The 16,565-nt window shown below is 38.6% G+C and overlaps 1 protein-coding gene across 1 annotated transcript; it reads left to right on the top strand.

Annotated features, from left to right (window-relative positions):
• The first annotated feature begins 524 nt into the window (after positions 1 to 524).
• si:dkey-283b15.4 (cytohesin-2) lies at positions 525 to 13,809 on the top strand. Its single transcript, XM_017681808.1, has 12 exons — positions 525 to 693; positions 2,109 to 2,259; positions 3,188 to 3,254; positions 3,378 to 3,496; positions 3,886 to 3,966; positions 4,374 to 4,486; positions 5,599 to 5,747; positions 7,688 to 7,799; positions 8,925 to 9,001; positions 9,360 to 9,431; positions 9,575 to 9,729; positions 10,395 to 13,809. The coding sequence occupies exons 1-12, from the start codon at positions 627 to 629 to the stop codon at positions 10,480 to 10,482; spliced, it is 1,251 nt and encodes a 416-aa protein (XP_017537297.1). The 5' UTR covers positions 525 to 626; the 3' UTR covers positions 10,483 to 13,809.
• The last annotated feature ends 2,756 nt before the right edge of the window (positions 13,810 to 16,565 follow it).

Genomic DNA, 16,565 nt, shown 5'->3' with positions numbered 1-16,565 from the left:
AGGCCTTTTGAAGAGTTTTTAATTGAGGCTAACCTTTTCACCTTGTGCCCTTCCTCTCTTTAATGTGCAGTGTACAAGTCAACGAATGCTTTAAAAATGTGGCCTTCTGGAATAGGCCTACCATATGCTATAAAGCGTTTTTCAAAATGTTTCTCCATGCAGCGCTAGCAAAAACTGTTTATACCACATTTAAAAGCATAAGAAGTTCTTGAAACTCGAGATATGTGTGTGTGTGTGTGTGTGTGTATGTAGTGGTTTTAAACAGCCTTATACTGAGGTCATCGTTTTCTACACCTTGCATTCTCTGTGATGTACCGACGTCTTAATAAAGAAATGCTTTACACGGTTATGTATCTGGACACAACGATTCTACATAAATGTTAAAGAGAAATCCCCAGATAGCCACCAGAAAAAATAAATTAGATTTAAACCACATCCGATGCGGTTCTTAATCGAGAGGCGTGTTGCCCTCACCAACATGGCGGACGCTGCGAACGTTCTGTTCATAGTGACGCAACATCCGCCCTCAGCTACGCTTTGTCCGAGTCGCTGCGCTGCATATTTATTTATTTACGTTTTGTTTTAGGGATATATTTTATATATCCATCACCATTTTCAGCACTTGAATGACATTCGAGTCTGATACATATATGCCTAAAAGCAAAGCCCCCAAAATGGATGATTTGGACTACAGTAAGTATTTAAATATGGGCGTTTTTGTTCTTTTGAGCCAACGGAGCTAACAGGCTAACCTAGGTTTAAGAAGACATGAAGATTTTTAAAATAAGATATTTGCTACTTTGTAAGATTACCATTTGATCTCAGAGCCTCACTCTCAACGCAATAAACCACCTTGCACATTCAGTTGGCTCATTTTTTGTTGATTTGTGTTAAACTGCTCCTTGCTTGCTAAGCTAATGTGTCTCTGTTGCTGTGCTCCATTGTTGTTAACTGCCCAGGCTTGGCTTCTCTCTTTCCCTCATTGTTCTGTTAAACAGTTTCTCTTTGTTATTATTTTAAGTGCTCAGAAATTAACCTGAGTTGTAAGTGTTAAGGAGATGTAGGAAATGCTGGGAGGAACCTGATCAGCAAAACCACCATTACATGCGCTAGGTTATGGGCGAAAGTCTGTATTTCGGCGAGCTTTACTGTTGGGGCTGGGCTTTAAAACCCCATCGACTTTCTCAAGTCTGACACATTGAGGATTCAAGCATAAACGCATAAATGGGAACCTGATGTTGACAGGCGTGTTTTGTATGTTTCTTTCATGTCAGCATCACGATATGTTGGTGGTGGTCATTCAGCTGGACGGGAAATGGCGAGGAATATTTGTAATCATATGTCGATTGATATTAAAAGTATTACAAATTTACAGCCAGACACTTCCAGATCAGGTCATTCTGTTTCACCGTGACATTTGAATTAATTAATTAATTAATTAAAATATTTCCAGGCGTTCGTATGTATGCGATTCTTACATCACTTGGCACTGAGTGAAATATTTACATTGCTCAGAGCGTCAGCATCTTGAGTCTACATTAATACAGCGAATCAGCAATTACTGTCATCCAGATTTGAGCAAACCGCTAAGTCTGTGTCTTCTGGGAAGCTGCTGTCATTCACCATCCTGTAATCCCTGCAGGCGTTGTTTTTCACGAACACGGTGGACATGCTCGAACGCGTTGTTCCATAAACGTCACTCACATAGAAATGCACTTTTGTGAAGAATTGAAATTTTGCCACAGCTGAATGTCAGTCCAGAATGTAAACATCTTCTTGCATGTTAAGGGTACTGGTCATGTTTCCCTCTCAGCTCCCAAGCACAACCTTGGACACATATCAGTGAGTGTGAATAAACAAGAACAGTGTAGTAAGTTAATTCTGAGAAGAGAGAGCATGTGTTGTCATGAGAGAGACATGGTGATTAATGCTTAAAAGTGAAAGCAACAGGAACTCCTGCCAAGATGCTTCTGTGTGTGTTTGTGTCTGTGTATGACCAGTTCACGTTGTTGTTTAATAGCACACTTACATTACAATGATCTCTTTTTTCACTCATTTTCCCACTGCCTCTTCTTAATCTCTTCCTCAAACCCTCTCTCCAAATCAAGTCCCGGCAGACCTGAGTCCAGAAGAGCGCTCAGAGCTGGAGGAGATCCGTCGCAGGAAAGGTGCTCTGTTACTGGAGATCCAGAGGCTGAGAGAGGAGTTGAGGGAGGCCATTATAGAGGTTGAGGGACTGGAGAGCAGCACTGAGGGCAGGTCAGGCTTGCACATATGCTTGTGAATGGGCCTGAACTGTATATTGATTATTAATCAGTGGTAATCAGTACCACAAGTATTATTAGTGTTGTTGTTGTTGTTGTTGTTATAATATTGAGCTTTGTAGCACATGTATTACAAATAGAGATACACATGTGATTTTTTTTAATGACATTGTGATTTCTTTAAAGCTGATGTTTTGATCAGCTTTGATCAGATTTGATTTGAGTTTTGTATTTTCAGCTATATTTTTAAAAACTGAAGCCCATACAGTTTGGGGTAAATTAACACACCACCACACTTCAAGTATTTTTAATAGCCAAACTTGCACTATAAACAACATTATTTGGTCTTTAATGGGTCAAACTAGAATTTTTAAATGTTTTTAATTTTAAATCAGTTGCCTATTTATTTTTTTTAAAAAGTGCAACATCAAAAGTAAGAGACAATTAATTGTTTAGCACGCAGAGTTATGCATAATTATGCTACAACATTTTAATTCAGGTGTAGCATCAGCAGTCATACACGGACAAAGGGCTTACTTGATCCCTATTATTTAGAAAGAAGATAATTTTGAATCAAAAATGGCAAATCGATTTAGTTGATTTCAATTGTGCATCCCTAATTACAAAAAATAGCAATATGTAAATAATTGTCTAATGAGTCTGTACATGTTTAATTCACGGAAGCTCCATGTGAGTGTTTGGGATGAAATGTGATCCAACAACCTTAAAGTCATTGTGATATAAATCTATACATCATATCAAGGGTTCATTGATGTGCATCGATGTGGCCAGTTGGTCCATGTTGTGACGCAAATTTGGTTTCTGATGCACACATTTGGAACTACAGTGTAGAGATGTAAAGAGGGTAGAGACAGACTTCATTACAGTTATTCTTAAATGGGGTGTTTGGTTTGACTTTGCAGTAAAACACTACAGAAGAGTCGGCATGTGGCCATGGGCAGGAAAAAATTCAACATGGACCCTAAAAAGGTGAGATACTGAGCAAAAACTACAACTCTACCTGCATCCTTACCTGTCACTCTGTATAATGGAGGACTAGCAGCAGTCATCAGCTGGTGAACTGCCTGGTGAAATCATGTCTCTGTGCTTCAGGGCATCGTGTTCCTGGTGGAGAACGAGCTCCTCAGACACACTCCGGAAGACATCGCCCAGTTCCTGTACAAAGGAGAAGGGCTCAATAAAACTGCAATTGGAGACTACCTTGGAGAGAGGTATCTCACACCTAGAGCTTAGATTAATTACTTTTGCAACCAAACCGAAATAAAAAGTGTACTTTTTCACATTACAAGAGCTGCGATTGAAATTCTAGCCTTTACTATCAACAGTGTTGTCTTAAGAGGGGAAGTATAACCTAATAACCTGAAGGTTCTGAATGTCCTGTATATGAGCTGAACCAATCACTCATGTGCTGTGTTCATGATAACACAACCACAACTAGACACACATTCTTGAAAACTTAATGTTTGTGTGATGCCTGTGTGATAACTCACTCACTCACTCACTCACTCACTCACTCTCTCTCTCTCTCTCTCTCTCTCTCTCTCTCTCTCTCTCTCTCTCTCTCTCTCTCTCTCTCTCTCTCTCTCTCTCTTACTCTCAGAGATGAGTTCAACATTAGGGTGCTGCAGGCATTTGTTGATCTTCATGAGTTCACGGATCTTAACTTGGTTCAGGCTCTCAGGTAACTGAATTATGCTCTTAAAGACGGCAGTATACTTCAAACTATGAAAGAACTGACGTGAAATCGATCTACCACTACCACAACTCGGTGTTGTAAATATACTTAAAAAAAAGCCCTGTGTGGGACTCAGAACAAATGACCCTGTGATTAGGATTTCTGTTCACTGTGCCATACTCTGTGTTGTTTTGGCCAAGAAAAATCTTTTTGCTTCATTTCAACACAAACGTCATTTGTTTGTCCTACATTTAAAGCATACAGACAGCTTAAACTCTGTCCACCTGTTCTTTAATTCTGTGATGAATGAAAAAAATGAGGCCCTTTTGGTTTTTCATTGTGACACTTGAGAAGGAATTGTGTGAATAATAAAAATGATGCCTTGACCACTAAGGTGTATGTGTTTGTTGCAGGCAATTTTTGTGGAGTTTCCGGTTGCCTGGTGAAGCCCAGAAAATTGACAGAATGATGGAAGCATTTGCTCAGAGATACTGTCACTGCAACCCTGGAGTATTTCAGAGCACAGGTAGCACACTCAAAGCTCGCTCTCTCTCTCGCTCTCTCTCTCGCTCTCTCTCTCGCTCTCTCTCTCGCTCTCTCTCGCTCTCTCGCTCTCTCTCTCGCTCGCTCTCTCGCTCGCTCTCTCTCTCGCTCGCTCTCTCGCTCGCTCTCTCTCTCGCTCTCTCGCTCTCTCTCGCTCTCTCGCTCTCTCTCTCTCTCTCGCGCTCTCTCTCTCTCGCGCTCTCTCGCGCTCTCTCGCGCTCTCTCGCGCTCTCTCTCGCGCTCTCTCGCTCTCTCTCGCTCTCTCTCGCTCTCTCTCGCGCTCTCTCCTCTCTCTCCTCTCTCTCTCTCTCTCTCTCTCTCTCTCTCTCTCTCTCTCTCTCTCTCTCTCTCTCTCTCTCTCTCTCTCTCTCTCTGAAAACCAAATATTTCTGCTCTGTGTCTGTTTCAGCTTGACTTGTATTTGAACAAAGACAAGATATTAAATGTTTTACCTTTTTTGAAATGAAGACAGGCCAATTTAAGACTGAACATTGTGAAATTTTCATAAAACAGTTAACACGCTTATATTGGGGATCATCCAGCCTATTCCTTTGAGTCCATTATTAAGGATGGGTTGAGGCTCGCTACTTTGGCAAAATAATTGCCAGTATAATACTAACATCCCTGAGCGACTGATTGCAAGAATTCTAGCTATTTCACCCACTACAGTGCATAATATCATCAAAAGATTGTGTATAAAGGGCAAGGCTTAAAGCAAAAGATCTTTAGCCCCTCAGCTGACACTGCATTAAAAACATTCATTCTTCTGTAATGGATATCACTGCATGGGATCAGAAAACACTGGTTAATGCTGCAAAATTGTGTTTGGAAATAATGAATGTTGTGTCCTCTGGGCTACAGAAGTAAAGGACCATCTAGATCAGCATAGAGTTCAATAGCCAGCGATACCCAGTGATAAACATGGTCCTGTCACAACTTGTGTTGAATGATTCATCTCTAACTACCTCTGAACCACAGTGTGTCCTGGTTGTGTTCACACCTGGTTTATCATACCATCAAGTGAAATCTGAATGTGATCTGATCACCAAAAACACTTTAATGCAAAGTGTCAACAGCATCTGTGTGTTGTTGCAGACACCTGTTATGTTCTGTCATTTGCGATCATCATGCTGAACACTAGTCTACACAATCCCAACGTGAGGGACAAACCAACAGTGGAGCGCTTCATCAGCATGAACCGAGGAATCAACGAGGGAGGAGACCTGCCAGAGGAGCTGCTCAGAGTGAGTTGGGGAAGTCTGTCTGTCTGTGTGGGTTAGGCTGTAATTTTGTAATTTTGTTGTCAGCACATTCAACTTTGTACAGAACAAAGTATTCAATGAGAATATTTCATTCATTTAGATCTAGGATGTGTTATTTGAGTGTTCCCTTTATTTTTTTGAGCAGTGTGTATATGTGTATATATATCCTCCTTGTCATTTTATGCGTATTAGTTTTCCTCCATTGCTATGATTTTAGCTCTTTTTGTCTGAATTAAGTGAGCGTTTCATTATTTTAAGACTGATTATACAGGAGCTATAAAGAAGATCAAGAATGTTTGTTTTTTCTCTCTCCTTCCATCCGTCACCCACATTTCATGAGTGTGTTCATGCTCTGCATTCCTGCATGTTTTGTCTTTTAGTCTGAAATAAGCTGAGTCATTGTTTAGGCTTCTTATTGTGCTGCAGTCCTGAAAGATCAGTCATTACTAAACATCTGAAGAAACAGGAAGTTACAATGGAAGATCATTGTTGTCCACCATCTGTAACTAATCTAAAAACTGTAAACTCTCTCTCTCTCTCTCTCTCTCTCTCTCTCTCTCTCTCTCTCTCTCTCTCTCTCTCTCTCTCTCTCTCTCTCTCTCTCTCTCTGTTTAATCTTTATTGTTTGTGTTATATGCAGTACTGATTAAGCAGTCCTAGGTTTTTGGACAATACAATAGCAAGAGTACTACTAGTAAAACATGTAGAACCACAATATTTAAATATATTTATTAACAGGTATTTTGATGGTCATCTTGTTTCATCTTTTTGATTGTTGTGGTTCTATTCTGGAAACACCTGTGAATGCATTCATACAAATACCTGTGCTCTCCATCCCCTTTATTAGAAACTCTACCTTGTAGCTCCACTTTGCTGATGTTCGAGATTAGCTTTGTTCATCTGTTGATGAACAGTGTGTTGACCATCCTCTCACTGAGGGCTCAAACATCTTATCCACAAAGGGCCAGCATGGCTCCAGGTTTTCATTCCAAGCAGGAACACACCCCATATAAGTAACTGGTCATTTGAAGGCTGAGATCAACTGATTAAATGAGTTGAATCGGGTGTGCATTTGCTTGATTGAAATGTAAGCTTGCAGTTACACTAGAATCAGTGTTCAGTTTCTGATCAGCTGAGCTGGTCAATCACAGTTAGCTCCAATCACAGTTGGCTCAAATCAGTTAGCTCATTTTACAACAGAGGTTAACAACTTTCTTAGTTAAGCCCAAAATGAAAAAATAAATGAAAAGTTTGTTTTTCAAAGACGTCCAAAGAATTTATACTATTTTAATATGTAAAGTCAAGCATTTATAGCTATAAAAAAGTAATCCTGTCACTGCTCCCACAGTGGCAGTGCTTATGGGAGTAGTAATTGCTTTATATATTCAATATGTATGTAGTATCCTATATAGTATGATTTGTTTCCTCTGAAAAGTGATTTATGACATGAAAAATCATGAAGAAAAAAAAATAGCAAACTGAAAAGTTTCAGATGGGTCCTGATATTATGCAAGATGGCTGCCAGAAGCTTGCTCCGATTCAGTTGCTCCAAAATCCCAAACTTGCCCTGTCCTGGAGCAGGTTAGGTGTGCAGCATTAGTTGCTGTGGTGATGTATCCTGATTAAAAAGTGATTCAACGTTGTAAAACAAACAAAAAAAGTCCAGCTTAGATTGTTTTGAGCTTAAAGTTAGCTGGTTACAAAAGAAATTCTTCATCGTTCAGGCTACTGCAACAAGACTGAGAGTTACTGGTGTAAAGGGTGGCCGATATATTATTCATGAGAGCTGATGGGCAACAGTCGGTAATTGCCTAACACCTATAAGATGGGACCAAATGAAGTAAAAACTGAAAAACTGAAATTCAAGGCGTTTTACATTTAAGTGGACTGTAATACCGATGGATCTCTCTTTCCCTTTCCAGAATCTATATGACAGTATTAAGAATGAGCCTTTTAAGATCCCTGAGGATGATGGAAACGACCTGACTCACACCTTTTTCAACCCAGACAGAGAGGGCTGGCTGCTTAAACTGGGTGAGTCCTCTGTGTGGCTCCTCCTATAGAGGAAGCTATTGCACAGAGAAGGTGGCTCCTATCCAGGTGAATTAATGCTAAGCTTGGGCTGTGGTCCTGGGTGTCTGTGTCTCCCTCCCTGTCTCTCACTCTCTCTCTCTCTGAATCTTCTAAAATGGATGGCCAGACTGACACTGCATGATGTTTTATTTATTTTACTGCTGTGCAAAGTGTTTGGCCGGTTGGCATGATCTATGTGTGTGATCTTTATTGAGCAGTTTAAAAGTTTGCTTTCTCTTTGCATGGTGGGGAATGTAATCTCTCACTAATACCTTCTTACTCATTTTCCTGTGTTCTTTCCATCTTTCTTCTTCCCTCTCTGCCCTGCTCTCTCTCTCTCCGTCGCTCTTCCTCCGTCCCTCTGGCTCCTGCTCTGCTTGGCCTGTGGTTTCCGCTCTGCTGCTCTGCAGGAGGTAGGTGCTGTCAGACCGGTTCTGTATCAAATATACCTTCTCGTCTGTTCTATAACAATAGTAGTGCTCTTACTGAGACCGATGCTTCTGAGGCTGACCATTACATGTTGTAACACTAGTAGCTTGTTAAAACAGGCAAATATGTTTTGTCTAAAATGTGGATTTTAATGTGGACTTTCATTTTTAAAAATTTTATATGTTAATAACACATTTCTGAAGTAGAAAATGGGAAATAGTTATTTTAATTTGAATAAAAGTTAGTGTGGTCTGTTTGTAAAGTAGTGTAGCTTGTGTTTCCTTTGGTGGAACAAAAAAAAGACGTCCTTTGGGCTACATGCCATTTTTGTCATATTTTGATATTAAAGTAAACTGAAAGAAGTGGAAGAGTTAATAATTATAATGAACACCCTTTTTCAAACCCAAAGCACTCCAAAGTGTTTAGTAAAGTATTTTACTTCACCAAATATAAAAAAAACAATTATTTTAAAAAGGCTTGACCCAAAGAGACTAATTGGACTACTTGACTTTACAGCAAAAGTAAAAATTCTGACATTGTGTATTGTAGGATATTCATTTGACTTATTCCAAAATACTGCATGTATTGATACCTATCGAGGTGAATTCAAAACAAATGTCAGAAATCTCTCTTTCTCTCTGTATTTCTGTGTATCAGGAGGTCGAGTAAAGACATGGAAGAGACGGTGGTTTATTCTGACTGATAACTGCCTGTATTACTTTGAGTACACTACAGTAAGTTCTCAAAATTCGCACATTCAACCAACAGTTATTCAATCAGGTAACTATTATGCCATACTTTGAAGTTCTGTCTGTTTGTTGTTTTATGATGCAACAAAATGGTCATATCACCCCCCAATACTTATACAGTGTAATACAATGAATCAGAATAATTGTTTGTTATAAGTGCATTTGTTTTATAACCCAACAGTGCTTTTATAACCCAACAATGCATTGACCTTTTTTTTAAAATTATAAATAATAGTCCTTGTCAAGTAATCGTAGCAGCTCCACTGATAATAAATTACTTTGGCTTTCATTGTGTGCGCGCGTATGTGTGCGTGCGCGTGTGTGTGCACGTGTGTGTGTGTAGGATAAAGAGCCAAGGGGTATCATTCCTCTGGAGAATCTGAGTATTCGGGAGGTGGAGGATCCCAGAAAACCCGTGAGTTTTCAAATACAACTGTCTGAATAAATTAATTTATTCATTATTATCACTTTATGGCTTTAAATTTACAATACACATATCTCTGTCTTTCTCACTTTCTGTGTTGCACTCTGTCTTTGTCGCTCCCCTGTAAACCGTAGAACTGTTTTGAGCTGTACATCCCGAATAACCGAGGGCAGCTCATTAAAGCCTGTAAGACTGAGGCTGACGGCCGAGTGGTAGAGGGCAATCACATGGTCTACAGAATCTCTGCCCCAACACCAGAGGAGAAGGATGAGTGGATCCACAGCATCAAGTGAGGAGGGGAGAGGGTTTGGAGAGGTGGGGTGTGGGGAGAAAACTAGTGTTTAGTGTCTCTAATGTCTCTAAAAACTTGTCTGGGGAAGACACAATATACTTTTTGGGGCATTGTTGAATGGGGGATGCTGTTTGAAATCTGATTAAACGTAACACTGCGCACTGTGAATAGTATGAACTCAAACCCCTTAGGTGTCATTAACTAGTCTCCTAGTTGTTACATAAATGATTAAATATACTTATTTACCTTTGCATTCAGGTTACATTCTGCATTGACATGTCTTAGTCTGTGATGCGTTTTGTTTGTTTGAGGTAAAAAAAAAAAAAGCAAAAGAATGGCAAAAACCTAGTCCTGCTTCAATGAGCTATTACATTTTGAAATATTTTTCAAAAAGAAGCATTTAAATGTATATGCACCATAGGCGGCTAGGTAGGTTGATGTACCAAACTCAAAACCACACAATTTATGGATATTGATGCACCAGATCTAGGCAAGTGATGTAAATCACTCAACCATTGTGCTGGATTGTTCTTGGTTGTTTTTATTGATTGATAAATATGATATGATACAGGTTTTAATGCATTGTGATATCATGATTATACATAAGTTACATCCATCTGGCTATATAACCTCTGTTCACTAACACACTCTCTGTCTCTCAGATCTGCTGTGAGTGTGGACCCTTTCTATGAGATGCTGGCTGCAAGGAAGAAGCGCATTTCCTTAAAAAAGAAAGAAGAGCAGCCTTAGGACACTTTCCCTCCTTCTACCACTTTTCTTTCATCTTCCATTCCAGCAGAGGACAGAAATCATCCCTCCATCTTCTATACCTTGAGCAACACCTGTCCCCTCTTGTCCAGGCACTGGTCATTTGCTCTCTTGCTGAGGGTGCATAAGCTTCTTTTGGGACTACGAACTCCTACACTGAGCTGCTCGATTCCATTCCAGTGTTCACTTCACTTCCACACTTGTGCCCTACTCACTCTACCAGTAGAGTTTTCACTATATTATTCACCTCCTCTCTACGCACACATTCTCCCTAGTACAGCTATATACTACACACTCCCAAACAAAGTTGCTTTAGTCGGTAGATTGCTAGCAGAGAAAAGCTTGTTTCTCCAGAACCAGCAGCATTCCCTGGGAGGAAACAGGAAAAGCAGGTTTCATTCCTCTACATAATCAATAATGCCGGTACTTAATTTATTTACTGAGATCTCTCATACCGGAGGTACCACATTGTTGGAATTGCAGCAACACATTATATTCCCGTTTATAGTATTCAGCAACACTAAATGCTTTCCTCCTCTGTCCTAACCTACATATTCCATCGACCATCAGAGCACTGTTCCTAGACACCACTTTACTTAATACTTGTTTTACACACTATACACGGCTGGCCTTATCCTCTACCCTATTTCAGACTATTGTTTTATTCTGTTTGCTGGTCTTCCTCTCTCCTGCATTAGACACTGTGAATCACACTGAAACACTAACTACAGGGTACACACCAGGGCCACTTCATACATCTCTCAGTCATCTTCGTCTTTGTCATCCTGTTCAAGGCCTGATTTACTGAAGCCCCAAGCTTGGTTGAGCGTTACTGATATCTAAGCTTTTAACAAAATCAGTGATTGGTCACTTTATTGGCTTCGCTTTCGAAGAAAGCCAGAGCTCAACCATTTGACTAGACTTGAGGTTAAGGTTAGTTAGGCCTTGTAATTAATTACTGGGCTTCTTTCTGCTTGTCTGAAACAGTCTCTGTATACTCACAGTAATCCTCACTAGCTTTATATTACTTGTCTTGTTGATGAAGGAGCCACAGAAGGCTGTTATTTACGGCACATATCAGTTTTAGAGCTCGATGATTAGTCACTTGTAATCTCTCTTGTCTTGATTGGAAAGTACAATAGATTTAGTTCTCAAACAAGCGTCACTTGACCGGGCGCATTTTGTTCAGTTCACTTCTATAAAAGGCTTGGGTTTTGTTTTCATTAAACTGCCTGAGGACTGAGAGGCGGTAGGAGTGTGCTGCCAAATATTGTCCCCCATGGATCACAAGGAATGCCGTGACCTCATTTCCTGCATATAACAACAGGAAATCAGCGTTGGCGGGCCGTAACATTGTTATGATGACAAGTCTTTGAATAGACCCGTTTTCCAATAAAGCAGTAAGCGTGCAGAAGAATAGGTCTCTAAAAGTAGCTGCGGATTCCTCCACCACCCTGCTTTTAAACGGAGCGTTGTTTCTGAGTATCACTTTTCCCAGAAATTCAACAACAAAGATCTGTCGCTCATACTTTATATTTAGAGCCCAGACACTGAACAGTAGAGCTGCACTTAGGCTTGGAAAATGGCTTTTCAAAACATACCTCAACCAGATACAGAAGCTTTCTCACGTTTGCCCACTGTATGCTGTGTTTCGGTCTAGGGCCGAATGAATGTGTGTGGAAGTTCTCTGTGTTACGAAACACACTAGACTATACAGTTACCAGTCAATGGTTTGGACACACCTACTCAGGATTTTGCCTATTACTGTTTTATGCATTTTAGAATAAGTGAAGTGACTATGAAATGGATTATGCCGTGACCAAAACAAGTGCAAAACAAATCAAAGCTGTCTTATTTTAGCTTTTTCTTGACTACTTGCCTTGACTACTACATGTCTAGACATCAACTTTCCTATTTATATTTGTCTTATATTTGAAACCGATTTCAAGCTAATTAACTGTTTAGGTGAGTCCAAACATTTTACTGAAACTGTATATATGTGTGAGATGTGCCCCCATAGAGACGGTGCAGCTAAATTCCAGTTTACTTACATCAGAGGGCTTGAAGGAGCTCCATGGCAGCTTAAAGTTGTGTATTATATGTTGTCGTTTTCATTTGTAAATACATGTTAGTACATATGTTTACACATGCATACAGATGTTTAATTTATTGTTTTGCTTAGTTCCTTTTTGTCCATTTTTTTTTCTTTTATTAAATGATCGAGGAATAGGGTTGCATGTCATGCTGAACTGAAGCATATTCCTTAAGGGTGAATCAGATATAATTGTATTGGCTTCGTCTAAAGGGTCTGTTAGTGTTCCTTATTTATAGTGTATGATTTATATTGACAGGTGCTGGAGGCTGTTTTTAGCCTTAAATTGTAGTTTGGAATTAATCACTGCTTATGTACTATGGTTATTATTGAGTAATATGAAACGTTAATATAAATTGAGTATCCTTTACTGGTGTTTAAATAAATAAATAAATAAAATAAAAAAAAACTGGTGATAATAAGGAACACTAATAGTTCTCCATAGGCTTCAGTAACAGCCCTGTATTTAAGCTACTACTAATTATAATGGTGATGTTAATGATGAGAATGAAATGTAGCAGCATTTTTCTTTTGTTTTTGTGTGATTTTTGAAATGGTTCCCTGCTAATATGAACACTGGCCTTCAGTGCTATATCTTTTTTCTTGAAACCTCTAGATTTAGGGTAGCCGTTAATGGAGTTAGAATTCATCGTAAAGGCACTTTAATACCAGAGGGAGTGTCCTGATGTCCAGGAACTGACCACATGGTCACTGTGTCTCTGGCACCCTCTGCTGTGATACAGTAATATCTAATAGTGTTCAAGCTCTGCCTTAGGTGGACAAAGAACACCTCACAACTGACAGAGCACAAGTAATGCCCGCACTTCGACAGAGGTGATTATACAAACTGTACCTATTTAAAACAAAAAAAAGTTTGTTAAGACTATATTTTAGAGGTGTTCTTCAGGAGACGAATGAAATTTTGCTCAGTCTAGGTTCAGGCTGGAGTGTTTGTGATGTGATGTGCAAAGTTGCCAAAATAAAACACCTTGCAGAAGGACAATATGTGAAACAATGATTTCCCTACACAAACACACTCCCTCCTCCCTGCTCCGGCTCCCTCTGAGGTTAGGTTTGTTTATGATTGAATGATGTAATACACAGCGGTACAGATAGAAAGAAAACAATGCTTACTGTAGCAAAACAAAACAAAAGGTCACAGTATGTATTGGTGCCAGACAACTCTTATGAAACAATAAAGTAAAATGGAAATATTTTCCATGTTTTCCTCTTCTTTCTTCTTCATGTGGCTTCTTGCTTTTGGTCCCAGCTGGAGTCCAGTGATCACTTGCATAAAACATTAACTTTGCAGTAGCTTAAAAATAATAAAACAGTAATTAAAAGAAAAGACAAAGTACATAAAAGAAATAAAAGACTTGAGTGTTATTAAACATACTTATTAAGGCTAAAAGTAAAAAATAGAGTGTACGTTTTTGAGCTCAATCTTAGGCACGTGAGATGTTTTTAATCTGGATTTAAAGGTGCCACAAAATGCATTTATTCAGCAAGTTGTTCTCTCATGTCCACATAGAAGGTATGTGATTTTGGTTGGGGTGAAAAATGCTTGGATGCCATTTTACATGCCCACTTACAAATGTATAATTTGGCCCTAAAATGAAACAAGGTATTTTCCCCTTTTTGGGAGCCCGGAAATCGAAGTGTGAAGTCTCTCTGTTGACAAGCCCGGTAATCTCAGTTTTGTACATATTTAGTTGAAGAAATTCAGTTATTTATGTGCTCCCTCCATTGATACAGTGAGTCTAATGGGATGTAATCATCTTGTGAGAGAGCATTGTGTGTCTGTATTTATATCTATGGTGTTTGACGTTGTTATTCTGTAGAATTTGGCCCAAAGGAAGTATATAGAGATTGAATAATAGTCTGACAACTGATGCCTGGGGGTTTCCCCATGTCATAGCTGGCCTATTAAGCTGCCAATAGTGAGTAACATAACTGTGGCCTTATAAATAAGACTTAAGGCTTTTAAGATCTGTTCTAGAAAGTCATACCCAATTTTCCAACCTGTCAAGCAGTGTTCTATGATCTATAGTGACATTGTATATCATATAACTGTTTTGGTGCTGTGGTGAGGTCAGAAGACTGATTGAAATTTGTCAAAATAACTGTTTAAGTTTCAGAAGTTACATTTTTGACAGAAGGGTCATTCTACAGAAACATCCATTTTTGTGTCCCTAGTGTTTACAGTTTTATTTAAAATAAAACTGTTATTTTAACAACTACACCTTCTTGAGCCATCAGTTTACCAATTTTGTTTTTTAAATTTGGAATTCCAAGCACCACAGAAGTGCTTGTCCCCACAGTCATATGTAAAGGGTGAGTGTCAGCAATTCTAACTGCAATAATCTACATACAACTATGGAATATATAAATTAAATGACAAAGAAAACAAATGCCTAATAAATATATAATGAAAGTTGTGGTCCCCAGGAGTCGTGTCACTGGGGTTAAAAATCTCTTTTCAATTATTTTGAAATAAAAAAAATCACACACGTCATCACTTGACTTCCTTTTACCTATTTTCTGGGGATCTATGACAAAAGCACATGGTACGTCCTCTATGTCTTTCATTTATCAGAGATTTTCTCATTTAGCTCATGATTTTATATGCAGCTATAAATTGACGTCACTGGTATGACCTACTTTGTTCTTAGGTAATTGTGAAAAAATAGAATGCAAATGGATTAAATGACACATTCTAGTGGATATTCCATGATTGACAACATGTGGTTTGATGCTCTATAGTAGCCATTTTGTAAAATGTGTTTTTCATTAAAAATGTCACTGGTGTTACCGTTCTTACGTATAACACCAGTGACGATATGTAACACTAGTGACACCTATGAATAGATAAAAAAGTGGATGTTTCTGTAGAATGAACCGGTGACAAAGATTACCTTTAATCTCATAGCTCTAAACTTAACCTTGAAGAATTTAATTTAAGATTTAACTCAAGTTGGTTTTTGGTAGCCACTTTGTTTGTTTTCAGTGTAATAGAACTTCTCTTCAGTATTCAAAGTCTTTATTTACAGTTTGTGTTCATTCATCATCATCATCAACCTGTGAGATTTACAGTACAGCTAAAAAGCTACAAAGCTGTTAGAAAAAAGATACAAGGTGCAAAACAAGGTCAATTGACCATCAAAACTACAACATGGTCCGTAAAGGATGAACTGTGCACGTTAAATGAGTTTTAGAGGTGTGCTACATTCACTTAGAGGAGTTAGGACAGGGTGTATGGAATAAATGCAACTTATAGTACAATGATGCTCCCTAGCTGAAGGTACTACCCTTGAGGGTGCCATCCTAGTAGCAAGTGTAGTATTTCAGTTTAGTACCTTTCTTCTGAGAATGTACAGAGCCACAATATACAAAAAATGAACAACAAAGAAATTAATAAGTTAAACAGGACAAAGACCTGAAAAGTCTGAGCAAAAATGACATTCATAAGCTAGAGTTAATAAGCAGATTTCCTGCAGACTGTAGAGTTCAGTGTGTAAACATCACTAGAAAAAGTTCAACATCTGCAGAATAAATCTGAATTACTGTACATGTTACAGAAATACAGTGTGTTAAAAATCACAATTAAAACTTGTACAAAAAGTTGGAAATATAGGTAGGCCTTCTGAGAGTGTTTCAGACCGAATTTTTCAGCATAATACCACTTTATATAATATATATATATATATATATATATATATATATATATATGAGTAGAAAGTTCTGAGAATTGTGTTGATGAAATGGAATCATGTGAATTGTCAGTACCAGATTCTCTAGGGTTGGAAAATCTGTCAGAACAACCCGGGCAGTTTCTTTATGAAGACTGTTGATGTTATATAGAAATTCATGGTGTTATGTGACAACAAAAACTTGGACAAACCCTAATCTACTCCTAACATTATATATATCAGTTCTTTGGTATTGCTGTATCTTTTAGTGTTTCCTTATACGA

The sequence above is a fragment of the Pygocentrus nattereri genome, chromosome 3 (genome assembly GCF_015220715.1).
Source record: "Pygocentrus nattereri isolate fPygNat1 chromosome 3, fPygNat1.pri, whole genome shotgun sequence".
NCBI lineage: Eukaryota > Metazoa > Chordata > Actinopteri > Characiformes > Serrasalmidae > Pygocentrus > Pygocentrus nattereri.
Note: the sequence above shows the minus strand (reverse complement) of the source record. Positions and strands in the feature narration are given on the sequence as shown.